This window comes from Elephas maximus, chromosome 8, assembly GCF_024166365.1.
Source record: "Elephas maximus indicus isolate mEleMax1 chromosome 8, mEleMax1 primary haplotype, whole genome shotgun sequence".
Classification (NCBI taxonomy): domain Eukaryota; kingdom Metazoa; phylum Chordata; class Mammalia; order Proboscidea; family Elephantidae; genus Elephas; species Elephas maximus.
The window spans coordinates 27,197,967-27,225,227 of NC_064826.1; the positions used below are offsets into that span (position 1 = coordinate 27,197,967).

At 37.3% G+C, this 27,261-nt stretch overlaps 1 protein-coding gene across 2 annotated transcripts in view; it reads left to right on the forward strand.

The window, feature by feature from the left end:
• CADPS2 (calcium dependent secretion activator 2) overlaps positions 1-27,261 on the forward strand; it is a 608,633-nt gene that overhangs the window by 350,523 nt on the left and 230,849 nt on the right. For both annotated transcript variants that reach the window (XM_049893894.1, XM_049893893.1), the window contains exon 8: positions 5,540-5,679. In XM_049893894.1, the coding sequence (XP_049749851.1) occupies positions 5,540-5,679 (140 nt within the window). The remainder of the gene's footprint in view (positions 1-5,539; positions 5,680-27,261) is intronic.

Genomic DNA, 27,261 nt, shown 5'->3' on the forward strand with positions numbered 1-27,261 from the left:
GCTTAATTAAAGATTCCGGCTTAAATTGCCCTATGTACCAAGGATGAATAAGACACAATAGCTCCTTCCCTATGCCTACTCCGTTAAGTGCATTCCAAGTGTTCCTTCCCATGGTAGTTAATTATTAAGTACAGATGTCAGAAAGATTTGAGAATAACTTATATACCTTTTTTTTTTTCTCTCTTGCCCTCTCTCCAGCCCCTCAGTATGCCAAAACAACAGAGCTTTTAATCTTTGTCTTTTACAAGCTGCCAGGAAAAAGTATATAATTAGCATAATGCTTTTTTTTTCTTTTACACAGAGGGAGCCCTGGTGGCGTAGTGGTTAAATCACTCTACTGTTAACCAAAAGGTCGGCAGTTTGAAACCACCAGCGGCTCCATGGGAGAAAGATGCGGCAGTCTGCTTCTGTAAAGATTTACAGCCTTGAAAACAGTATGGGGTCACTATAAGTTGAAATTAACTTGATGACAGTGTTGTTATTTTGGGGGGGGTAGTTTATAAAGAACGTACTGTATAGAAGGAAGGAGAATCGTGGTTCTCTGTCAGGTCAAGTACGCATTTAGTAAGGGGTTCGGAGTTTGATCAATTCCGTATTGTAAATTCCAGGACTCTTTCCAGCTTTGAAAATAAAGGGAACTGGATTTAGCTTATGGACAATAAGGTTGACAGAAGACCGAATGCTGATCTTTCGGTCTACAAAAGAGCATTGTGTTCGTGAGAGTGAACAGGTGTTCTTTATCAGCTGAAGAGGACGTGAGCCAGTGATATTAAACCAAAGCAGAAATAATTTAGACTGAGCAACCTCAAACGTACTAAAACACTGGGAAATGTTAGTAAGGAACTATGTATTTTGGAGGAAATTAGTGCTAGTTATTAACAAGTGATAAATATTGATTGAAACGAAGTAAATTCAGTCAGTCCTTTCACAATGCATGCTCTCTCAAGGTCCTAAGGTTTCAAGGAAGTACTTGAAATGGCTCAGAAGAAACAGTCATTGTGAATCTTTGCTAAACTATAAAACCTCTGTCAGCTCAGTAAGAAAGAGAGAAAAATGTCAACGGAGCCCAAAAAGTCAAGGTTTCTCTTAGAGATAGGCTGTCCTTATCTGGAGAGATGGTCCCTCAGGCATTTGCTTAAAAATCCCCTCTGTCTCAAGGACATCTGATTGTTGTCACAAAGGAATTTTAATAAAAAATTAAACATGATTCCAGCTTATTAGTCTTTCAGTCTATTCTTACTCTGTCTTAAGGATATTTTTAGGGCCAGTCCACCTCTCAGTGGGATATGAGGATACCTGACCAGTAATTAAGTCACGTGACTCCTGTATTCAGCTGGATAGAGATTATTCTTTATTCGAGGGTCTGAAAAATTGATTATGTCTTTCCCTGGCTTAAAAACATCTTTTGATTATATGTTACCTGTAAGATAAAGTACAAACTCCTTAGCAAAACACTCCTTCTTTTACACTCTATTCCTAGTCTTTCTTTCTAGTCCAATCTCTTAGCACAACCTTTCAGTTTCCTTACCCTCTTCAACCCATCTGACCATCCTCATCTTCCCGGCCTTTGCACATGTTGTCTTTCTAGCTGAAATGATTTTGCCCAACTTGTCTGGTCTTGTTCACTTAAGACTTAAGTGAAGTCTTCTCTGACTCCTCGAATAGAATTGGTTCCTCAAACCATTGCAGCCTGGCCTGCCTAAACCTCCTCTAGTCGAGATCTCCAGTGACCTCCCTATTGTTAAACTATGCAAGCTATCCTTTCAGTTTCTTCTGCGCTTCACTTTTCTGATTGTCATGTGGCACTGATGGCCATTTCTGACTCCCTGAAACACTCTCCTCTTTGAGTTTGCTGCATTTTGCTCTCCTGGTTTTTCTTCTACCTGTTTGGACCCTGGTCTCAATTACAGGGTCCACCTTGAACCGTGTTGGCGCAGTAGTTAAGAACTTGTCCGCTATCCAAAAGGTCAGCAGCCTGAATCTACTAGCTTCTCCTTGGAAACCCTATGGGGCAGCTCTACTCTGTCCTATAGGGTTGCTTTGAGTTGGAATTAACTCAAGAGCAACAGGTTTGGTTTTGGGGGTTTTTCTTTCTTTTCCTAACTCTTAAAGTAGGTGTTCCGTGGGAATCTTAGCAATCGAGGAGATAAAGAGAATTGACATGGTAGAAGATATAATGAGCATTTATATTATTTGAAGTTCTTTTAAAAAAAAAAATTTATTTTTTGGAGGGGGGGCAAGCACTGGAAATGGACATATATTGTTCGTTTTTTCTCTAAGAAATATTTTTTGGAAAAGGCTCTGAATTTTTTTCTAGCCCCAGGGCCTAAATATATTTCACACCATTCAGTTTTTTTAGCTCATAGTAGGAATGCAGATGTCCGTTGGGATAGAGTTTAAAATTTAGGGAGTCATGGATTCATAGTTCACAAACTTCGATTAATATGATGTGTACACAAATGCACATGGCTTGGCTTTAATCAAAGGAAAATAATATAGAGGTGCCAACTGGTACAAGTTTATTTTAAAAGATTATTCTGGATACCATATTGTTCTAAACATAACCATGCATATATATGTACATATTTTACATTTTATTTTTGAGCTTTATTTTTTCTTATATATTAAATTTGACAGAATGTTAAACAAAGCCTAAAATTCCATTTTGTGCTTATCATTACACTTTAGCAAAGATGACAAGTGATGTTGACATTTTATTATGAGGAAGATACATTGGCTTTATATTTAAGATAAGAAACCGTTGAGTTTGTTAACTGACAAGACATTTAAAGTGTTAGGGACAAAAATAAACTAGAAGAAGCAGAAATGTATATAGAAAGGTTAAGAGAAATGAACAGCAAAGAACAGAATACACTGCTATATAAGAAGTGAACTATTTTTACAGAGTTTTAAGATAATTTAGATGTGAGTCTAGAATACAGGAGAACTTCAGTTTTTATTTCTGTTAAATATTTTAATACTTTAAACACCTCTCTGAACATGAAGTAAGTACCATTGAAATAGCACTGATTATCATGAAAGAAATTTCTGTAAGTACTTAAGTAAAATATTTATAAAGCACTGTATTAATATGTCAGGTACTGCTAGATGCTATAACAAACAAATTACAGCATTTCAGTAGCTGGGCACAATAGCATCCATACAGTTATCAATTATCTGATAATATTATCCTTCCATCACTCAGGTGCGTAACAGTTTCCTGCTTTTGTTTGTTGTTATTATTAGGTACCCTCGAGCCAGTTCCAACTATAACGACCCTATACACATCAGAATGAAACACTGCAGGGTCCTGCACCATTCTTATAATCGTTGTTATGCTTGAGCCCATTGTTGCAGCCACTGTGTCAATCCATCTTATTGAGGGTCTTTCTCTTTTTCACTGACCTTCTACTTTACCTTTTTCTTTTTTCTACTTTACCAAGCATGATGTCCATCTCCAGGGACTGATCCCTCCTGATAACATGTTTATATCTGGGTTTATTTGCCATCATCTGCTTGGCTTCTCTGTTTTCTCACATATATAGCTAACTCCCTGTATTCCCTCCATTTGATAGACCTGGAATTTTTTCAGTTATCAGATCTGAGGATTCTGATAATAAGAGACTGTGAGCTCCTTGAGGGATCCTAGCCATCCATACCCTTTTATCTTTGTGTGTCCTGTAGTGCCACAGATTCGGCATTCAAAGGCTTCTTTAGTTGAACAGGGCTGAGCAGTAAATCCTTGCACTGACTTCAGTTAGAAACACCCTTGAGAAAAATGAAACGTGGCAGAAAGTGTGGTATTTCATACTGGAATGATTCTTAATTGCGGATCACCTGCAATTAGTTCTGTTGGGATCTCATTCCGTAACCCCACATTGGCATTTAGACAAGGAGAAATTATTTTAAAAAATTAATTTAAGCATTCTTTTCTTGTAAAATACTTTTAGAGATCGAAACAATACCAATTTTTATATAGACATTGAAGGAATAAAGAGGAATAAAATCTGTAGCCAGATCATGCTTTAAAAAAAAATAAAAAGTAGGGTTGGAATAATGAAGGGAAAGAATTCCTCAGACTTACTAGGATCTATATGCTCTGTCTTGGTCTTTCGTTCTTTTTCTGTCATCTTCTAAGTTAATATGACATTCCTTTGACTACTGGTTTGAGCCGAAAATTATCGACTCATTTTTCTTTTTTGTCATTTAAGAAAGAATCTGTAAAATATTCTGTAGGGTATTTTAGCGGTCAAAGAGAACTAATTCTAGAGGATGGTGATAAGTTTTTAAAACATCACAAATGCCACTTGATTTGTTCTTGAACAAATCATTTATATGCTTGAGCGTCTAGATACGCTTGACTCAGCATAGCTGTGGCTTTTAGGATAGGCTGGAGAAGTAGGCTGGAGAATTTAACAACTGGCAAGTTGAGAACAGTTGGAGCAAAGTTTTCTTGGCGATGTTGTCTTTCCCAGAGAGAGAGAGAGCCTTGCTTAAAGAAGATTTCTCTGTGAATATTTCCACTCATGCATGAAATGAGGATTTTTTTTTTTTTTTTTTTTTTGGGCAGGGCATGTCAAATTTAGTTGCCAAGTACATTTTAAAAATAGTTTTAGCATAGGTGAGCATGTTTATACTTCTTCATTAACATCCAAACTTCAGGTGTATTTACCTTCTGTGTTGGTTTAAAATAAAAATGGTTTAGCTCTAGTGCACTACATTTTATACCTTTGTCTTGCCCTTTAGAATACATCGCATGCCATTCTAAAATATCCGTTGAGGCTTAGATGTAGGCTATGTCTAAACGGTTTTATGACTGATTGAAAGGGAAAAAATGCATTGTTTTATCTGTATAGCATTTAACATCCAAAGAGTAGGCTTTCATTGCTGTGTTGGCTTTGTGGAGCTGTACTGTTGTAAAATAATCATTTGGTAATTTGACAGTTTTATTAAAAATAATTACTTTGTTTCAGGCATTAAAATAGCATGGTTATAGTTTTGAAAACATCTAGTTAGAAAAAAAAAATCTTTTGGTATTGATCTAGAGCAGAAAATGTGTTGTGGTCAGACTTTTTCATCTCTAATTGATGTGATTTCCACTAATACTATTTTGCAATGAAGCATATTAGTGCTGCTTCACATTTTTTTTAAGCATGTTATCTGTAATTTCAATGAATATTTCTTTCTGAACTTTTTTGCCGTGAGGAGTTTAGAGGATTCTTGAAATTATAGGTGTCCATTAAGTATTTTTCAACTGTCAATTCAGCTGTCGCTTGCTGTGCTATTAATTCATTAGGAAGTGACACAGGAAGAAAACTCATTATGTGATAATATGAAAACACATATTTGTCAAAAAATAAATGAGCCTGCCTTGAAAATCCATCTGCTGTGGTGGGAGGGAGTCAAATGGTGTGTATTAGACACATTGAAGCATTGACACCTTCTTTTCAAACAGGAAAATTCGTAGCAAAGACTTCGGTGACAATCCGTAGGCACTCCGTAGCATACACTGAAGTATTCCCTTTTGTGTTCCCTACAGGTGGTATTATACCCAACTCCTAACAGCTCCAAGGCAGCTGAGTTGCACCGAATGATAGTTCCAAAAAATAGCCAGGACTCTGACTTAAAAATCAAACTGGCTGTGCGAATGGATAAACCACCACACATGAAACACAGTGGGTGAGTGTGCACTTGATGGTATTTTCCCCTGAATTATTGGGTTTCATTGCCATGTAACACTTTTGTCATTTTTGTGGGAGACCCAATGTATCAGGCTTTCATGGGGTTTTCTTCTCCCAGAATGAAAGATTTAGGTTGTTTTATTTATTTATTCATTTAATCCGTAGACATCTTTAAAGCTAGATACATGTGTATTGAGTTCATATAATGGTCTGCATGCTAATAAATGGCACCTGATTGTCTTGGTTTTGTACTTTTTTATGTTGATAAAGAACGGTGATGTCTGGAGAGGACTTTTACAAAATACACATCAGAATTTAGTAATGATTCAAGCAAGTCTAGCATGCCGTTTCCTGGAAATAGTTAAACTTATCTAGAAAATACAAAAGCTGAAAGGTGGCTCAGCTATAGCCCAGAAGGCAGTATGAGTTTTGACAGGAGGGAGATGAGTGTTTATCCAAAGTATGAGTGAATACTAAATCAACACTGGAGGAAACTGATGCTGAGAGATAAGCCAGAAGTACAGGAACCATCCCGTGGGGATCACCGTGGGGCAGGGTCAACCTTCATCTCTGCCAAGGTTCTTTTTCTCTTGTAGTTGGTGAGGAAACCGGTCTGAATTCTTGAATACAATAAAAAGAATTTTCAAAAATCCAGGTCTTTCTCAGATTAACACTTTAGGGCACACCACAGCCAAGTCCGGGATTGAAGTGTTAACCATAAGGAAAGAATGTGACTATTTTTTCTTGCTATGGAGAGATGTAATTGCTAAAGTGACTCACTCTGAGATTAGCATAACAAATAGTCTAAGAAAGTACATTCCTGCACAGAGAGGTCTACTTGCTTTGGAGCAAATCACCCACTGGGGAAGTTAATGATTCAGCAAGATAAGGAGGACTCTTTGGATGATCATTGAGGAAAATAAAATTACTCTGAGCAGGGGGCAGCCCAAATGTATCTACTACAGTTGGAATGCAACTAAGGACCATATTGCTTCCTTGATCTCAGTGGGCAGTGTGTACAATGTTGGAGCAAGCTTCACAGAGGACAAGGGAGGGTGGACTCTTAGAAACCAGTTGTCCTTGTGTCCTGTTAACCAGTTGGACCAGCTGGGGACTCTGGGAACAGTAATTTGGGTAGCTATGTTATATCATCTTAATGTAGTATTGCAAAGTAAAGTCTACTGTGGCTCAGCTCCTAATTCAAACGGAGTTCTTTCTTTCATTCATCCATCTGTCTGCTCAACGTTGATTTATTCAACAGACTTATATTGAGTACTTACTTTGTTCCAGTCAGAACAAACCGAATGAGCTACCATCACAGGCCTTAAGGAACTGATAGTCAGAAATCAGACAGATGTACAGATAATTATAATATTGAGTGATATGTGCTATAAGAGAGGAATGGGAATCTGGTAGAAGCAGCACCTGATGCTGGCTGGGAGAGTCAGTGAAATTCTCACAAGACATCTGACTTTTGGGCTGAAACTTGAAGGATGAACACAGCAGATGGGCAGTGAGGAGGAAAGCATTCATTCCAGTCACATGACATAGCATGAGTCCTGGAGGGCTGTGAGCTTACAATGGCCAACTAGGGTGCTTTGAAACTAGAGAGTTATGTTCGAGTTAAACGTAATATAACACAGTATGTTCCAGGATCTGCAGTTATTTCTTTGTTATTTTTTACTGAGTCTCTTCTTCTGATGAATGGCTCAAGAAGAAATGGGAGCCTATGGATTATAACACCAAGATGGCCTCAGTTTACCCATGGCCAGCGCCATGGTGAATACCCCTGCGGCTTTCAGACTGTCCGAGGGCACAGGGCAAGTTCTGCAGTCTTTAGCTCCTATCAGGATAAAAGTCCTGCTTTAGCCTTTGCAGTTAGTTAGTTTGGAATGTTCCAGGGCAGGTAGTACAATCCAGTTCTGTTCCAAGACTTGACTGTTTTGCTCTTTTATCACTCCTTTGGAGGAAGGAGAATTCAGACCTTGTTGACCAAATCAGGACCCCCCCAGAATGGATGTGGAGTTGTCTTCTGCCCACAACTACAGGTGTAGGAGAATGAAAGGGGATAAATTATACTCTGTCAATCTAATCCATAAAGCTCAAGAACTCACCTTGGATTCAGACCAGGTATACTTCATACTGTAGCCACGACAATGATTATGTGCCACTGCTAAGAGATATTAACATGCCTTTCTAGACATTTAGGTATCTGCAGGTAAAGAAGTGCAAAGAGAAGGAATTCTAGAACTAAAAATATCTGTGATACTGCACTACAATAATGTGTGATGCAGTGTCGTTAAGATAAGAATATCATATCCCATAATAATAGTTCAATAAAAACTATTTTAACACCAGTCTTGGAAGCAACAAATAATAATCTAACAGAATTAAAAGTTTTCCACATTGCTGCTGTAAGAGTAGTATATTCCTATGGTCAGGGGCTGACAGCTGCTCAAGCACAAGCATTGTTCCGGTTTCTTAGTGCCTGTATGATAAATCCTGAAAAACCAAAACCAAACCTTTTGCTGTTGAGTCAATTCCGGCTCACAGTGACCCTGGAGGACAGAGTAGAACTGCCCTATAGAGTTTCTAAGGAGCACGTGGTGGATTCAAACTGCCGACCTTTTGGTTAGCAGCTGTAGTTCTTAACCACTATGCTACCAGCGTTTCCATATGATAAATATGGTTGTTAAATAAATATCATTAAGTATTTTGACTATCACCTTGTATATAGATATATATGGGAAAGCATGATTTGACCCACAGTATTTTTATGACTATGTTCATCTTTGCCTGAAGTGCTTCATAAATGGATTTTACTTTACTTAATTACATTTAAGAAGAGAAATAAAGGCAACTAACCTTTTTTTCTTCTAAGTATTCTATCACACGTGAAAGTAATAATATAACAAGAGTAGTAGATTAATAGCGTTTTGCTTTGGGACTGGATTGTGTTCTGTGAATAATTCATTCTATAATGAATAATTAACAGATGAATAATGAATAATTGAAAAAGAAACAAGCCAGGTTTTAAAAAGATTAATTTATCTTTAAAATACGGCAACCTCCTCTTACAGATAGAGTTGCTAAGTGGATTAAAAAATAAACTTGAGGATTATGGGTGTTTGTCTTCAGAGCACTTTTCAGAATTTGAAATACTTTGGGGCTTTAGTCATAAAACATTTTCTGTTATAGTAATTTGGGCAACAGATACCTCTTTCATATGAACTGTTTCAGCATGTATTCTCCATTTTATTCATTTGCCACTTATATATGACTGTTGTATTGCCCTTAAATAAATATTTTTTCGTGGATGCTATTTACATTATGTGTTCCCAACTACAGTGTAAGTTTCTTAGACCGGTTTGAATCTCCAGTGCCTCCCACGGTGTATAATCAAAGATAGATATGAATAATGGTGATGAAAATGATGGTGTGGTCCTTAGAATTGTAAGGAACATAAAAAAGTAAGAGCAAACTGCATTTATAAGTTGAAATTGTGGTGCAGTGGTTGACAATTCAGCTGTTAACCAAAAGGTCAGCAGTTCAAATCCACTAGCCACTCCTTAGAAACCCTATGGAGCAGTTCTACTCAGTCCTAGAGGGTCGCAATGAGTCAGAATCAACTCAATGGCAATGGGTTTTTTTTGTTGTTGTTGTTTTAAACACAATTCTTAGGGGATCGAGTATAATTTTAATGTAAAACTACCTGAAACACATGGTGTTAGTTCTCAACTGTTGCATGTAAAAATGATCTTTTTTTGAAATAGAAAGTAAAATGTATCTGATCTATAGCTCGTGTTTCTGATCAAGTGATCGGTCCATGACTATGCATTAGAGTTTAGTTAACAGGTCTAATAAAATGCAAATGAAAATAGATATTTGATTAGGATTAAATAAACAATGATGATGTGATCCTCTTAAAAACCAAACTGGGCATTACCACATGACATATATTTGGCAAAAAAAATTGAGCTCATTTTTTCTTTAGGAGTATATCATATAACTAACTCTTAGATAAATCTGTTAAATGAATTACCAGCTGGAGTTTGAATGGTTAAAGATCCACATCCAGCTTTTGAATTTATATTACTGCCTTTCTGTGTAGCTGGAAGAAGTGTTCTTGAGCAAATGAGCTATCCTTGAGCATAGCCTAGTGGCTAAGTAACAGTATTAACATAGAACACAAAAACACTACCCCAATTTTTATTAAATGACATTAATTTCCTAATTCAAAGGTTGTTTTCTCAGCCAAAAGAAAGGCAAAAATAAGGCTGAATTAAGAAAACAAACAAGTATGATGGAAATTATATCTACAACTGAAAAAGAGAAAGGAGAAAATTCAATTGGTTGTCACCGATCTGTGAAAACATCATGACCAGAATCTATCAGAAGTGTGCACGCAACTGATTATTTTTATAGTAAAAAATGAATAAAATATCATAAATATATAGAGATTGAAGCTTTAGCACAGGTAAGAATTGGCAAGATAAAATTTTAGCAGAATCACTGCTGTATTAAGGTTTCTTTTTTGTAAAATGTCATACTCAGCTCTTTAAACGTTGATTGACTAAACGGTGGTATCTGATTTTTGCATTTGTCATTTATGAAACTCTCCAGCTTAATGTTCATTCATAAAGGTATACAGGTAGTCCCTGACTAATGATGGGGTTCCAGGCCAATGACTCCTTTGTAAGTCGGTTCTGACTTAAGTCAAATACCTTTTTTTTTTTTTTTTAATTTTTTCACTATTGCCTTTTATTATCAGTATCTTTATAAATCCGAACTTTGTCTTTGGGGGTTGGGAACATTATGTATAAACTTACAGATATATTTTAATACATACATACATAAAAAAAATCAATAAATCATAAAAATTTACTCCAACAATGAAGACGAGTTGGATGACGTTGGCATTTTGTCAGTTGCGATAATAACGCCACTTGTAGAAGGTTCTGGATTATCTGGATGACCTCTGGGAATGGGGATGGTGTTTCTAGTCAGAAAATTAGTGAGAGTCATCAGTATGGTCCTTTTGTTTTTTTCTTCATATATTTTGTGGTAACATCTCACTGCTTCTTGAATCTGCCTATCGATTTTAGCAAGGTGATCAGCAGTTGGATCCATGTTTTCAAGAAACTGAAGCCCTGATTTAGTTTAGAAAATGCTCCAGCTAATCCTTTCACTGTAAGGTGTTTGTTTTTGTTTTTGTTTTTGACAACTTCTCTCCTTCCTCTTCCTCATGATTTCTTTCTTCTTTGGAGTTTCTTTCCTCTTCAAAATCCATTAAGCCCTGATCTGTCAAGCCCCTTTCTTCACGACTTATGAGCTGTTCCACATCAGCAATATCAAGTTCTAAGTTCAGCTTTCTTGCCATATGGACGATTTTTCCACCAATCTCTTCCGTTATATTATTCTGATCAGATGCTTGGAGTGTATTGACATAACTCACCTTTTTTTTTGCCCCCCATATCCCCTGTGTGCATTTTCCTGTAATTTCCTCCCAGAAAATGTACTAACAATAAGATGTACAAAAAAGAGAAAAAGCTGATGGTTAAGTGCTGTTCGTCATAACTAAAATACGTCATAAGTCGGGGACTACCTGTAAAGTCACTGGGTTCATCTCTTGCCGCTGAGGGGAAGAAAACAGTTCAACTCTAGCCAGAAGAAGGTTCTGGATAAGCACCAAGCTGACCGCATTGTTATATTATCTCACGCTTTCCCATAAAAGGGATCGGGCAATCAGGGTCTCTGATTTCATGCCTGCATAACCTTTCAATCATACACTAAAATTCAAGCATAAATTTTGCTCCTAAAGTGAAACTTGTTGTGTGCCATTGAGTCCATTCCAACTCATAGCAACCGTATAAGACAGAGTTGAACTGCCCCATAGGGTTTCCTAGGCTATAATCTTTAAGAGAGCAGATCGCCTGGTGTTTTCTCTCATAGAGTAGCTGTTGGGTTCAAACTGCTGACCTCTAGGTAACTGAGCACTTAACCATCATGCCATCCGGGCTCTTTGAAGTGAAACTACTGCACTCTAATAAAGTTGTATTATCTTGGTTATGAAGCCCTGGTGGTGCAGTGCTGGGTTGGCTGTTCAAACCCACCCGTCGCTGCGCAGGAGAAAGATGTGAGTCTGCTTCCGTAAGATTACAGCCTTGGAAACCCTGTGGGGCAGTTCTCTTCTGTCCTATAAGGTCGCTATGGATTGGAATGGACTCAGGGGCAATGTGTTGTCTTGCTTATAAGGACCCCTGGTGACCCAGATGGTTAAGGACTGTGCAGCTAGCCCGAAGTTCAGCAGTAGAAACCTCCCTAGCTTCTCTGAAGGAGAAGAACCTGGTGATAGGCTTCTGTAAAGATTACATCCAAGAAAACCCTTGGGGGCAATTTTTCTTTGTCGTATGGGGTCGATGTGAGTCAAAATCGATTTGATGGCACCTAACAACAGCAACAACTAATCTTGCTTATAATCTTCAGCTAATTTAGGGTATAGTCTGATGACCAACAAAACAAAAAAACCTGTTGCCATTGAGTCAATTCCGACTCATAGCAACCCTATAGGACAGAGTAGAACTGCCCCATAGGGTTTCCAAGGAGTGCCTGGTGGGTTTGAACTGCCACTACACCACCAGGGTTTCTGGTGACCAAAGGGAGGAGAATATTATGTCAAGGTGTCATTTGCTTGAAGGATTCAGATCTTCCAAAAAGGACAGGTCTGGTCTTTCCCGTAAAAATTTGATCTCTCGCAGAACAACAGTAATGAAATTAATGTGAACGCTCACGCACTGAGAAAAATGTAACCAATGTCACTGAACAATTTGAGTAGGAATTTTTTAATGGGAACCTAAACTACTGTGTACACCTTCACTGAAAACATAATAAAATATTATTTGTTTTAAAACGATCTCCCATTTTAAACCTACCTTTTGGATTTGTTTCTGTGTACATCTTTATTCAAAATAAGTTTTGTTTGGACGCCTGACCTTCACCTGAACATATATATATAAGCCTGTTGCCGTCCAGTCAATTCCAACTCATAGCTAGCATTGGTGGTATAGTGTTGTGTACAGCTGACTTCCAAGTCATTGACTGGGTTTGATTCCCAGGCAACATTGAATATGTTTTTTTTATATTTATATTTGAAATTGCAATTTGAACTTTCCTTAGTCTGGCTAATCCTGATTTCAAAGAAATTCCACTTCTTGTAGTTTTGCCAAAACTTCCAAAAAAGTTCTTAGATGATTGATTCATTTTCCAAATATAGCTTTCAGAAGAACAGTCTATATGGGGTAATTTATAAACAGTTAATGCACAGAATTATAATGGAACAGTTTCACTTTATTAATCGAAGCATTATTATAAAATCTTTGTATTATCTAAAGACACGGTAGTACTTTTTATTCCTTTGCATACATCCAGAAGTTTTGAAATATTAACACGAGTTTATAAAGCAAAAATCTTGGGCTTGTTTAAACCTAAGCATTGTAGGTCAAAAAAAAGTTTTAGACTTTATCTTCAAATATTTATATTTAGACCTTTTCTCGGGTGTATGTGGCCGAATTTGGGGGCAGATGGGGGAAGGTGCAATAGTAGTTATACAGAATAAGGATGAGTTTAAGAGCCAAAAGACTTGTGTTTTGGTCCCAGCTGTACCACTAACTTGGGCAAGTCATGTCATCTTTGTTGGCCTCAATTTCATCAGTTGCAAAAAGGGACAGTGGACTAGAAAATTTGAAAGGCCCATCCTTGTTGTTATTGTTGCTGTTGAGTCTATTCTGACTCATGGTGGCCCCATGTGTGCAGAGCAGAATTGCTTCATAGGATTTTCAGTGTTGTTACCTTTCCGAAGCAGGTCACCAGGCTTTTCTTCTAAGGTGCCTCTGAGTGGGTTCGAACCACCAACCTTTTGGCTGGTAGTCAAGGGGTTAACCATTTTCTCCAACTAGGGACTCCCTGAAAGGCTCCTTAGACCTTGGAAATTTGTGGTTCAGTAAATCATTTCCTCTCCCAACCTCTCTAGTTGCCCCCTCCACACATTCCATAGCCACACCATACACTTAAAGGAGGAACAGAGTTCAGGGAGAGTAGAATTGGTAGTAAAAGGCAACATACAGAGATATGAGAGATTTGGGAATTTTTTTTGAATACTCTCTAGGCAAGGAAAAAAGTTATGAAGACTAACTAAAACATCAGGCTAAAAAAGATTTCCATGTAAGATTAATTTGAAAAATGCAGGATATGCTATACACCCAGGATACGACAATTGGTTTCTATTCACCTGGCACAGCAGAGGAAGAAGGAGATCCAGGAATCGGAGAAGAAAATGGACTATAAGTTTAATGTGACATGAGACCAGAAGAAATGAATGGTATCTAGCTACCATTACTGAATGTTTTGATCAAGGACCCAATAGATGGATCCTAATCAAAAGGAGGAAAATCAGGGAACAGAAATTCAAATTTGTTATGAAAACCAGACTTACTGAGTCCATGGAGACTGGGAGGCACTCCTCAATCTACTGTCTGGAAACAATCTTTAAACCTTGAACCAAAACTACCCCCATGAAGCTATTATTAAACTAAACAACAGGTTAGCTCAATTAGTAAAAAAGGCTTGCCTTAAGCATTGTGCTGTTATAAGGGATTATCTGTATGAATTCAAACTGGCAACAGTTAATCTAAAGCATAGATAAGAGCTTTAAGAGTCAGAGAGCGTAAATGGTGATGTAACAGTATGGGTAGAGATAGCAAGAATGATGACACATTGTGAAGTATGTAATCAACATCATTGAATTGCACATGTAAAAATTTGTGAATGGGTGTATGTTTGCGTATGTATATTTTGCAGCAGATTTGCCCAAAGCAATACATTCTTTGATTCCCTGACTGCTGCTTCCATAGATGTTGATTGTGGATTCAAGTCCAATGGAATCCTTGACAACTGCAATATTTTCTTCATTTATCATGTTGCTTATTGGTCCAGTTGTGAGGAATTTTTTTGTTTTCCTTTATGTTGATGCATAATCCATACTGAAGGTTTTCATCAGTAAGTGCTTCAAGTCCTCTTCGCTTTCAGCAAGCACCCAGTGATCTACTTCTGAAAAACTAGCCACTGAAAACTCTATGGAGCACAAGTCTACCCTGACACGTGGGGTCGCTGTGAATCGACTATACTGTACCTGGTTTTTGCCCTTCCTTGTGCCCCATCTCAAGCACCCATGATGGCTGCTGGGGACCAGTAAGAGAAAGCCTGAACTGGGAGTGCCAGCTCTAACCAGCTGTGTCTTCAGGTCACACTGGGTTTTCAGTCACGTGACTCCTTAGGTCCTTCAGTCACGTGACTCCTTAGGTTCTTTATCTGTACAGCAACACATTGGGCTCCCTAGATGATCTTTATGGTCCCTTTCAGCTCTGAAGCCTTTCTTTTAATTCTTTACTTTAAACTTAAATTAGACCTATCTTAAGGAAAATAAAATGGAAATAGGCATGCTCCTAGGTAGGATGAAAACAGTTAAGTGATTTCCAAGCCACAGTATTCTCTTTAAAGACAGCAGTATAAACGGGAAGCAGGATGCAGCGTGGTGAAGAACAGACTTTGGAGTTAGACAGACCTGGGCTAACCCTGTCACTCACTATGCAAACTTGGTGACGTTATCGAACTTCTTATATGCACACTTTTCTTATCTGCAAGGTTGGGTTCTCCTGAACATGAAGTGAGATATGCCCGTTAAGCATGTAGCACAGAGCCTGTTACATAGTCAGTGCTCAACTAACTAGTAACAGTCATTATTAAAGATAAGTTTTATTTTTAAGAATTATAATCCCTTCAACCATAATAAAATATTCTTTTAGTTTTAACCACATCATTTAATTTTATTCAGAAGAATGCTCGAAGACAGATGGGAAAACACAAGTATACAAATCATTAATGATTCTTCAAAAGTGTAAGTTATTTCCCTCCTTGGGGTCTTCTGCTTAATTGTTAAACCATAATTTACATTTTTATTTGACAGCCAGTGTGGATGTAGATAGTGATGGTTTGTTTCTCTTGGTTTGTTTGTATTGCTGCTAACTTTATTTTGTCTTCTATGTACAAGGGGAGAAAAGTGAAAATCTTACATAAAAGCTTTCCACTTTGTCTAAGCAACTGACTTGTATGATTTATCTAAGAAATAAAGCTCAAGCTCTAAAAAGAACACCTGGAGGTTATTTCATGACAAGTGGGAGGAATGAGATAGACTTTTTTCCTAAATTTCAGCCCAGTGCATTCTAGTTTAAAAAAAAAAAAATTGCAAATGCTTTTAAAACATGATTTTTTAAATAACTAGTGGGGTCTTTTATAAATTTTCACACAATTTCTCATTTTAACTTAATTTTCTTGTTTAAATCACTAAACAAGTATTGCTTGATCTACCCAGTCTTTTAGGCTGTGCTACTTGTTGTATTAAAATTTGTCCAGTTTTATGATACGTTGTTGATCCCAATAGTTTTTACAAACCAAAGAGGCTACTTTAAATTTCATCTTGAGTATTTGTATGTGTGTATATTTTAAATTTACTTCTCTGTGTGCTCCATTTAGGAGACATTGACAAGCCTGAAGAGCCTACTCAGTACTTTTTGTTGTGGTTGATGTGTGCCTTGGAGTCTATTCCAACTCATAGCAACCCTATAGGACAGAGTAGAACTGCTCCATAGAATTTCCAAGGCTGTAATCTTTATGGAAGCAGACTACCATACCTTTCTCCTGTGGCGTGGCTTGTAGGTTCCAACCACCGACCATTTGGTTAGAGGCCAAGTATTTAACCATTGCCTCACCAGGCCTCCTCCTCATGTCTACTGAGAGGCCCATGCTGACCACCATACACAGAGTGGTGCTCTTCTCCCCTCCACCATCTCTCTCTGCTTTTAAGCAACTGGATTCTTTTTTAAGCTCTTATATTTAGCATGATATATTCATTTGTGTTTGACATTATATTTATTTAACTATTGTTCATTAACTTTGTCCCCAACTAGAATGTCATCTCTTTAGGATGATTGTCTTATTGACTAGCTTTTCAATTAAATATAATCTCCATAAGGTAGGAACCTTGTCGTCTTTACTGCTTGTATTTTAAACCCAATTTTTAGAACATTGCTTAAAAGCTAAATATTTTTTGAGTGAATGAATGAATGTTTTTATCCCAAGAAAGAATAGAATGCATAATTTATGTTCACAGGCTTTTATATTCAAAGCAAGTAACCGATTGTTTGGATATAAACTTCAAATTATAATATTATTTAATTGGTTACCACTGTGAATTTGTTGGAGGGTGTTGCAAAATATTATTGCCCTGGAAGAATTATAGGAAGTTTCATTAGTCCACAAATTTCTGTATAGTAGAAATCTAAATACCATTATTATAAAAAGTATGGTCTTTTCCAAAAGCTGTAAATTCAAAATCTTCATATTCTTTACAATGAGGTTTCCTTTTTTTTTTTAATGACTTTTTGGGTAACTGTAATGGAAAAAGTAAATTTCTAATATTATCTATTAACCGTCTACATTTATATTTAGACCATTTCTATAACATGTGGATGGACCGTGGGAGGAAGTTTCAGCAACATTTCCTATGAGAAGGATACCCTAGAGTTCATACTTTTTTATTTCATAAGAATGATGCAGTATATTTTAAAAGTAGTATATTTAAAATGAGATTATCAAATTCTGAAGGCAAAAGAAAGTTCTAGATTTGAGCTTTGTTCGTATTATCTTTAGGGAATCAGTAAGAGTCATTTTGTTTTCTTTCTACTACAGGAGCCTTTGAATTTGAAGTAGTCATACTGTATTTATTTATTCTGAATTTATTCTGTCAACTCTATCTGGTATACACTTTTACTCAAAAATGCTTCAGAAATATATTCTCCCAAACAACTGACAAAAAAGTAGAATGACGGGAAATCAAAAGCAGCCAGTGCCTTGATCATCAGAGAGACAAGAGGAGGCTTGGAGTGATAAACGAGAGAGGAGTGGAGGGGCAAGGAAAGGAATGGGCTGACTGCCAGCAAGATTTGCAAAGATTTCAACGGGTCAGAGCACAGCAGTAGGTCAAAATCAGCGTGTAATTTAGGAGCCCAATGGTTTCATAAACTGGAAAGAAGGATGAAACAAGGGCAGCAGCAGCAAAAGAACTAGATCAGTATATACTGTTAGGAAGCCCCTGACACAGGGGGAGTAAAATAGCTTAAGGGTATATGACAGAGCTCCAAAGGGAAGAAAATCAGTGTTAGCGGGAAGCAATGATGGGCGGGACATTGTCTGAAAGTACAGAAATGATTAGAAGAAATTTTTTCTAATTTATCTAATAATATATTTAATTCTGGCATTCTTTTCATAAATGATAACATACAATCCTGAGAAATATTTCCTACTCCTTTCTATGTGATTATAACTAGAGTTTGGCAGAATGGGGCATTGGTAATTGTCTTAGTTATTTAGTACTGCTGTAACAGAAATAACATAAGAGGGTGGGCTTTAACAAACAGAAATTTATTTTCTCACAGCTCAGGAGGCTAGAAGCCAGAAGTTAGAGTTCCAACTCTAGGGGAAGTCTTTCTCTCTCTGTCGACTCTGGAAAAAGGCCATTGTCTCTGCAGCTTCTGCTTCTTGGTTCCTTGGATATCTCCATATGTCTTAGCATCTATCTTACCCCATCTCTGCTTCTAGCTTGCATTTAATCTCTTTTATATCTCAAAAGAGATTGACTCAAGATACATCCTACACTAATCCTGCCTCATTAACATAACAAAGAAAACCCATTCCCAAATGGGATTATAGCCACAGCATAGAGGTTAGGATTTACAACACATATTTGGGGGGAATACAATTGAACCCATAATATTCCACCCTTTGGCCTTCAAAAATTCATGTCCTTGCCACACACAAAAACACATTCACCCAGTCACATCATCCCAAAAGTCTTAAATCAACTCCAAGTCCAAAATCTCATTTTCTGAATCATCTAAATCAAATATAGGTGTGACCTTAGGTGTATTCCATCCTGGGGCAAAATTCCTCTTCATCTGTGAACCTTTGGAATCTAGAATACAAGTTATCTGTTTCCAAAGTACATTGCTTGAACAGGCAAAAGTAGACATTTCCATTTAAATGGGAGAAACTGGAGAGAAGGAAGGGGTAACAGGCACCAAGCAAATACAAAACCCAGAAGAACAAATTACATTAGTTCTCAATGCTTGAAAATAATCCTTTCCTGCCTGAAACCATCTAGGCAATGGCACGGCACTCCAGACTCTGGGTATTAGCTATGCACTCTGGATTCTGGGGGGAGGCCCTCAGCCCGGGGCTTCAGCTCTGCCTTTGAGGCCCACTGGGAGGGACAGCAACTCTGCTCCCTTGGCTTTGGGCGGCCCCATTCTCCTAGTCTATTTGAATGGTGACCCCCACCCCTTCAGCCCTGGCAGGCCCTGTTCTTCTGCCTCTTTGTTATGGCAGCCCCTCCACCTCAGCTTTGGGCAGCAGCTGCATCCCACTGTCACATCTTAATGGCAGCCCTACACTCCATAATCAAGTTGGCAAAGATCTAACTCTTCTAAACCTAGGTGGCCCCACACTTTTAGATCCAGGAGACAGAGCCCCACCCTTTGAAACCAAGGAGGCCCTGCTTCCCATGTTCCTTCCAACAGGAATGGTTCTTTTCTTTTCTGGGAGGACAACAGGTGTAGCTCTTTTGGCCTGTTCCTTACTTGTAGAATTTCAAGAGGCAGGTAGCATTTTTTCCTTTTGTTCTTTGTCTGTGTCCTTCAGTCTAAGCTGATAGGTTTTCTGCTATGGCAGTTGCTTAGCTCCATCAGTCACAGGCTTAATCCCTTTAACAAAAGTTTGTATAGCCATGTCCTTGGTGAACATTCTAGGACACATGTCCTTAGTTTGTTCAACAGAATTTTCCAAATATTTAAGTTCTGTTTTCATTTTGCACAATTCATTTTTAAGTCCATCTCTTTCCTCTTGCATTTTAGTATATGCAGCAAGGAGGAACTATGTGGCCTCTTTAAGATCTTGTTTAGAAATCTCATCAGCCAGATATCTAGGCTCATTACTTACAAGTTCTACCTTCCGCCAAACATTTGAAAGTAATTCAGACAAGTTCTTTGCCACTGCGTGAAAAGCATCATCCTTCCTCCATTGTCCAATTACACGTTCACCATGTTCTTTTAAAGCCTCACCAAAAGCATATTTAACATCCACATTTCTAGCAACATTTGTTCCTGGTGTCATACATACTCCCTAAGATGACAGAGACTTTCTCTATAGCCCTCCTCACTTTCTTCTGAGCCCTCACCAGAATAGCCTTTAACATCCATAATTCTACCAACAGTCTCTTCAAGGCAATCTGGGCTTTTACTGTTAGACACCTTAAAACTCTTCTGGCCTCTACCCATTACCCAATTCAAAAACCACCTCCACATTTTAGGTGTCTGTTAGAGCAGTACCCCACTCTTCCAGTACCAGATGTCTTAGGCTGTGTTCTCTAGAGAAACAAAACCAGTGAAGCATATATGTATATATATATATACGCAGTTGTGGAGGCTGACAAATCCCAAATCCATGGGTTAGATGTCAGGTTGGAGGTTTCTCCTAATTCATGTGGTTGCAGGGACTGACAAACCCAAAATCAAAGTCAGGCAGAAGGCTGCTGGCTCCCTGGGTTGTGGGAACTGGTGAATCTCAAGATATGCAGGTCAGACAGCAGGCTGTCGGCTCATATTCCAAGAACCAGATGTTAAAGGATGATAAGTCAGATGCGGGATCCAATGTGAGCGAGAGAGAGCTTTGCTGGAACATCCATGTATATACTGCAGGCAGACCATACTCGCAAGGAAACCCCTTTTTCAATTGGTTGGCTGCTCATAGCAGATTTCATCATGGAAGTGATTACATTTTATCAGATGTCATCATAGAGATTACATTATGGAAGAGCAATCAGTCCAATGTCTGCCAAACCACCAAGAATCACAGCCCAGCCAAGCTGACATACAACGTCAGGTATCACAGTAATAGAATATAACGTCACAGGCACATTTTAAGTTAACAATAATGGGGTTGGAGGCAAAATGAATTTGTTTTAGCTGGATGAATGGGAGTTCTGATTATTAAAAGAAAAGTCACCACAATTTTATCACTAATTGATACCAGGTTGATGATATGAGCAGAAACCAAAAAGGATTTTTTATTGTTGTTGGGTGCTGTTGAGTTGATTTTTGCCTCATAGTTATCCCACGTGACAGAGTAGAACTGCCCCATAGGGTTTCCTTGGCTGTACTCTTTATGGAAGCAGGTCACCAGGTCTTTTTCCTGCAGAGCCACTGGGTGGGCTCAAACTACCACATTTTCTGTTATAGGCAAGTGCTTAACTGTTGTGCCATGAGGGCTCCTTACAAAAAGTTTTCAAGTATTAAAATCTCTAATCTATCCTAGAATCATTATATCCTTAAGGTTCAAAAATCCAAAATCCAAATCCACTGCCGTCGAGTCGATTCCAACTCACAGCGTCCTTAAGATTAGTACATAAATATTTAAACTAGAGGGAAGAACGCGTAAATTCATAATTTTAAAAAGAAACTGTGTCTTTCAGAAAAATATGAATATATCTTAGTACGTTTACTTATTTCATATGTTAATGCTTCTAAAAAATGTTTTAAATTTCTTCTAACAATGGATTAGCAGGATATAGCAAGAGTCCAAACGCCAGTTAGAGGAAATTTGAATATCAGCTGCTTTCCACCTTTGTGAAATTGGCAGCCTTATCCTTTCTTCCACTTAAATTAAAATTGATCCTTAATTTACCATTTCCTCTTTACCCAAATTAGTTAATCCCTATCTCTCTGTAGTGTTTCCCACAACTAAATCCCTTTCCATTCCTTTGTATACCTTAGTTCCGTCTCCATCCTCTCAACAAACAGTTTCAATAACTTCCCTGCCCCATTTTCCTGTATTTTGACTCTGGTATAGAACCTATTCAGGAAATTAGAATTACTGTTTATATCTCTGGTTTAAAAAAAAAAAAAAAAGTCTACTGCTTCACCATTGCCTATGGGATTAGATTCCAACTCTTTAACCTAGTATCCAAATTCTTCAGAAATCTGGCCCCATCTAGTCTTTCCAATATTTCTGCTCTTTATACCCAGCACAAACCCCCAACTTCAGCCAAATTGATCAATTCATATACCCTGAACATGCTTTTACTAACTCAACTCTATTTCTTCTACTCTTTTACTAAATCAGACTTTACCAACACTAGCACAGATACACCAAGAAAGGTGGTGTATGTACTCTATAATTAATCTAACCTTCCTCATGAGCAGACTCTCAGCTAACGGCCAAGCTCACTCAGCTCTGCCCTACTCCACTGGTTTGAAGGACCTTGTGGGTCCTTCTATACCACAAGAACCTAGAGAAAGGCTCAGGGGAACTCTGCTGTGACCCTCCCTCTTCCTCACTTGACACCTGCCACTTTGTCACAGGGCAGCCTGCATGTCAGTGTCCTCTTTGGGATGTGGAGCTGAAGCCATTCTACCATGGGCACAGTCCTCAACTCCAAGGTGTATTTCTCACAGCATGAAGCACTCTCCACATATGTAATGTTCTGACTATTCAAGCTGTATCATGAATAAATGGGTTAAAAATTATTTATTAATTAAAATTATCCCTACAAGTTGCATTTATGCAAAATCAATTGGTTGTAATAAATTATATAAAATGAAAAATTGAACTTTGTGAAACAGAGCACAAATCGCATTAATGATTGATAGGTAATATGAGTGGAATGAAAAATTATGAGGCAAGGAGAAGAACGTGTTTATCCTGCTGGCAGATATTCAGTGAATGGATTGCAGCCATGATCTTGCCTGTAATGTTTCCCATGGTAATTGTCAGGAAGAGGTATGAAGAATAGCGGGACCTTAATAATATGCCTTGCCATTTTAATTGCTGAGAAAAGCAAGAGAATCTTAATTGCCAGGAGATGCATTACTAATTAAAGTGTCATTCTGCATTCATTCTGAAATAATTAGTTTGAATATTTGTAAGAGCTGAGATATAAATTTAGTTCCAAATTCAGGAGCATACCCACAACAGACTTGGTTAAAATGATTTATGGTTAAAAAAGGTTAACAATCATAAAATTTAAATGTTTCTTTAATTTGGTACAATTTAATTTTTTATTGGATTATTGAACTTGAAAGAATGGAGTTCAGAGCATTTTAAAACATAGTATAATTTTTAAACTGCTAAAAAATAATTTTTTCATAATACTAAGTGAATTCCTAAGTTGCTTTCAGATTTCTGGGGTATTGATTTTTTTTTCCCCATTATTTTGTTTCAGCATTTATCACAATTTGGGGAAGATCTACTTCTTTTATCAATAATGCTGTCAACATATGGTTTCAGTGTATCGGAAATTCAGTTGTGATTAATAGTCTTTTAAAATTCTAGATTATATCTCAAAAATCACTGATTAAACTAAATTAATCTAAAATGACATGAGCTTGAAAGGAATTTAAACAATATATTTATCACCAAAAAAGAAATCAGGTATCAAATGTGACCTGAAACATTTTAGACATATAGTTACCTAAAATCACCAGATGAAGTTTCACCAAGATTAAGGACATGCTAGGAAAAATGAAAAAATAGAATGTCTTTCAATCTGTCCTATAGGGTCACTATGAGTTGTAATCGACTCAACAGCATTGGATTTTTTTTTTTCAAATGCTTATCGTATAAAATTAAAGTCATGTGTCCTACTTCCTCAACAATTATAAGACTTACATCTGAAAGTTAAAAAATTAAGAGTACTCATGTTTTTCTCTTTTACAATTTGTACACATTTCTACTCGTTACAGAGACTCCTGGTGGATTTACCCTTACCACCATGTTGGTTGATTTGGGATTTGAGGCACAGAAAATTGAAGGCTGTATTACTCAGTTCATGGCACATCATCCCAACCCCTCCCTTGTTTTGCTTCTTAATCTTTTCATCCTTGATCTCATCTTTCATTCTGCTCATGCCCCATAGGTAGCCGCTGGGTATTTGGTATGTACTCTTGAATGTTATGTATCTTTGTAAATTATGTAGTGTTTTGTATGTTTTAAATTTAGATAGATTGTGCTGTAGATAGTCTATGCTCTGATATTTTACATTAAGTATTAGGTATTTAAGACCTTTGTACATTGTTATGTCTTCTAGGTCATTGTTTCTTGGCACTATATGGCATTTCATAGTTACCTACCACATTTTACCAATCTAGTCCCAAAATGATGAACACCGAATGTCTCCAGTTCCAGTTACCCTAAATAATACTCCAGTGATCATCCTTTTCTATGTCCATTTGTGGACCTGTGTGAGAATTTCTCCACCATATATAACCAGGAATCGGGCATATACTGAATTTCACTAAATATTCCCAGATTGCTTTCCAGATTAGCTGTTCCTGTTTACAATCTTGTTTCCCTGTGTCTTCATTCAAAATTATATTACTTACCCTTTAAACTGTTGCAGTTCTGATGATTGGAAAATAATGTTTTCTTTTGTTTTATAAGTCGGAGTGTAATGCAGAAAAGTCCTCTATAGGTCTGGAGCTATCCTTTTTTCATTCCATATTATTTTATTTCGTATGCTTTTACGTATTTCTCTTTATCATTTTCATTATTTCTAAAGGATTTTGTCTATCTTACTACTCTTTTTAAAGGACCAACACTTGGTTGTGTTACTTTTATCTCTATTTCATTGATTTCTGCCCAAATCTTTGTTTCCTTTCTTCTTGTTTCTCTAGGTTTGCTGGGTTGTGACTTTTCCAACTACTTGAGTTCTGTACTTCAGCTCATTTCCTGTATTTCTTGGTCATCCCAATAACCTTAACATTTTAATGTGTAATTTTTGTATGTTGTTTTATTTTGATTCTGGTTTGGTTTGGTTTAGTTATTCGTGAATGGTTTTTTCCCTCCAGAAGATTGTGTCACATTGAAGGAGATTTGTTGTTGTTGTTATATTGGTCTTTTGCATAATTTTTTACCTCATTTTATCTTTAATTCCCTTCCATATTGGCATAACTATGAATCTTTGTTCTCTTTGCACCACTCTTCACGATACTCTTTTGGAATTATTCCCCTGCAGTCTTGTGTTTCTCTACTCTCAGAAGCAGCATCTTTTGTTCCTTTCTTTGCTTTTTTCACTCTTTGCAGTTATTTGTCGTAACTACCCAGAACAAATAATTGTATATGTGTTTCTTGGATAAATAGTTGTATACATACATGCTTCTTGAAAGTCTTCTTGAATATTTAGCTTCCCTTAAGAGTCTCAACCATTTCAAACTTTCAGCACTCTCACAGATAAATTAATTACTTGCCCTACTTTTTGGAGGTTAATTTATAATATGGTAAAGTTTGGGTTTGGGGAAACCCAATTACAAAAGGTGATTTCTGTGAGGAGTCCTGTCCTGTTACAGGTTCTCCTCCTTCTCCACAAAAGGGAGATCTAGTCTAGTGTTTCCTCTAAACTCTTGTTATCCTTCCTTATCCTCAAATATTACTGGAAAAGTGAGAATAATATTTACAGTGAAGTTTTTAAAATAAGTTCTAAGAGCCTGTAAGGAACGTGCGAGTCACTCGCACTAAGTAGGGCTCACTGTCGCAGCCCATCAACCTGCAACTCTTACCATTAGCCTTTAAAGCAAACTGTATATGCCATAGGATTCTTGCCCAGGTTTCTAATACATGTGTTTTCATCAGTGATGTTCACCATCAGTTCTGAAAGAAACACGTAGTCAGTAGAGCAACAGTATAACTGTAGTAGTTGGACCCTTGCTGTATCAGTGATGTGAATGTACTGGAGAGATTCCTTAATAGTAGCAGGCTGTTTTTAAATAAAGTGTGTATCCATAATCTGTTAGGCCATTACCCTTTGAGAGTATTCGTCTATTAAACCACTATTAGCAAGATGATTCAGCAGATGACTTCTTATTCCTGAACATCAAAATAAAGAAGCTAACATTCATTAAAGTGCTAAGTTCTTCGAATATATTTCCTTATTTAGTTCTCACAACTCTTTTTGATAGCTACTCTCATATCAATTTACGGATGAGATTACTGAGGCATAAAGAGGTTAAGGAATTTGCATATAGCTAGTAAGTAGCCAGGGTTTTAACCCAAGTTTGTCTGGTTCCAAAGCTTGTTCTCTGATTCTCTTGGCAATACTGCGTCATAGTACACAGTATGAGTTTACAAAACTCAAATGCCACCAAAGGCCAGGCAAACCAGATAAATCCATGACATAATCAGATGGAAGTTCATTGGAGTGAAATGGTCAGGGTTATGGGACTCAAGAGAATATGCCCTGAAAAAGGAATTCAGTTGTTTTTTGTTTGTTCGTTTGTTTTTAATGCTGTGCTTTCAAAGCACATCTTCAGCCAGATTTGCCCTAGAAGTTCCCCGTTTTGCATCTGTTGGTTTAGCCTCTCCCCACCCCTGTGAATTATTACCTGTGAGTGATTTTGGAGGCTCTGCTTGTTGCCACCTATTTGGAAACAGCTTTTATTATTTTCTTAACAAGTTAAGGACCTTGTTGTTTTTGTTAGGTGCCATCGAGTCAGTTCCAACTCGTAGCGACCGTGTGTACAACAGAATGTGTCAGTCCATCTCATTGAGGGTCTTTTTTTTTTTTTTTTTTGCTGACCCTCTCCTTTACCGAGCATGATGTCCTCCTCTAGGGACTGTTCCCTCCTGACAACATGACCTTGGGTAGCCACATATTCTGAAATTCATTTCCTTGAGATAAAAGAATGTAAAGAATTAAAAATAATGCAACTTATTTTTTAAACCTTCTTTGTGTGTTACTTTAAAATAATGAAGTCCTCGTTAATTTACGCTGCTATCACTCTGCCGTCTAATCAAGTGATGCTTTCTAGAGTGTCTCTGTGCTTATCTGATGTGGAGGTTATAGAGGCACAGCCTTGTTAGTTTGCAATAACTGATTTGCAAATATTAGGGCCTTAATTTAGGACATATAATTTGTCATCAGTCTGATATTTATTCATCTTCTCAGAATTTTAATGGTCTCAAGGTTTGGCCTGGTGCATATCTTAATTCATAACTATGTTTTAAACCAGTGCCTTTGTAGTAAACTATATAAAAATAAAATCCACGTATTACCTTTCAGCCAAATGAATACACTTGATCTCCTCTATGTAGCTCCTTTGCTAAACTGCATTTAGATACTATGCCGGGAAACACTTTCGACATAGGCTTTACACGTTAAAAGTTTAGGATATTTTGACGTAATCAATTCAAAGAATTTACCTGATTCTAAAAGCAAATGGTTTTGATAGTTTAAATGGAAGATTAGGAAACAGAGTTCTTGATGTTAAAGTGTTCTCCAGTTTAGATAAAAAGATAAAAAGTCCTTTTAAAAGCGTTCAGGTATAATAAATAGAGTTTGGATCACCAAATATTCACACTCCTAAATCAATGGCAGATTAGATAGCACACAGGGCTGGAGATGTGAATGTTATATAATGAGGAT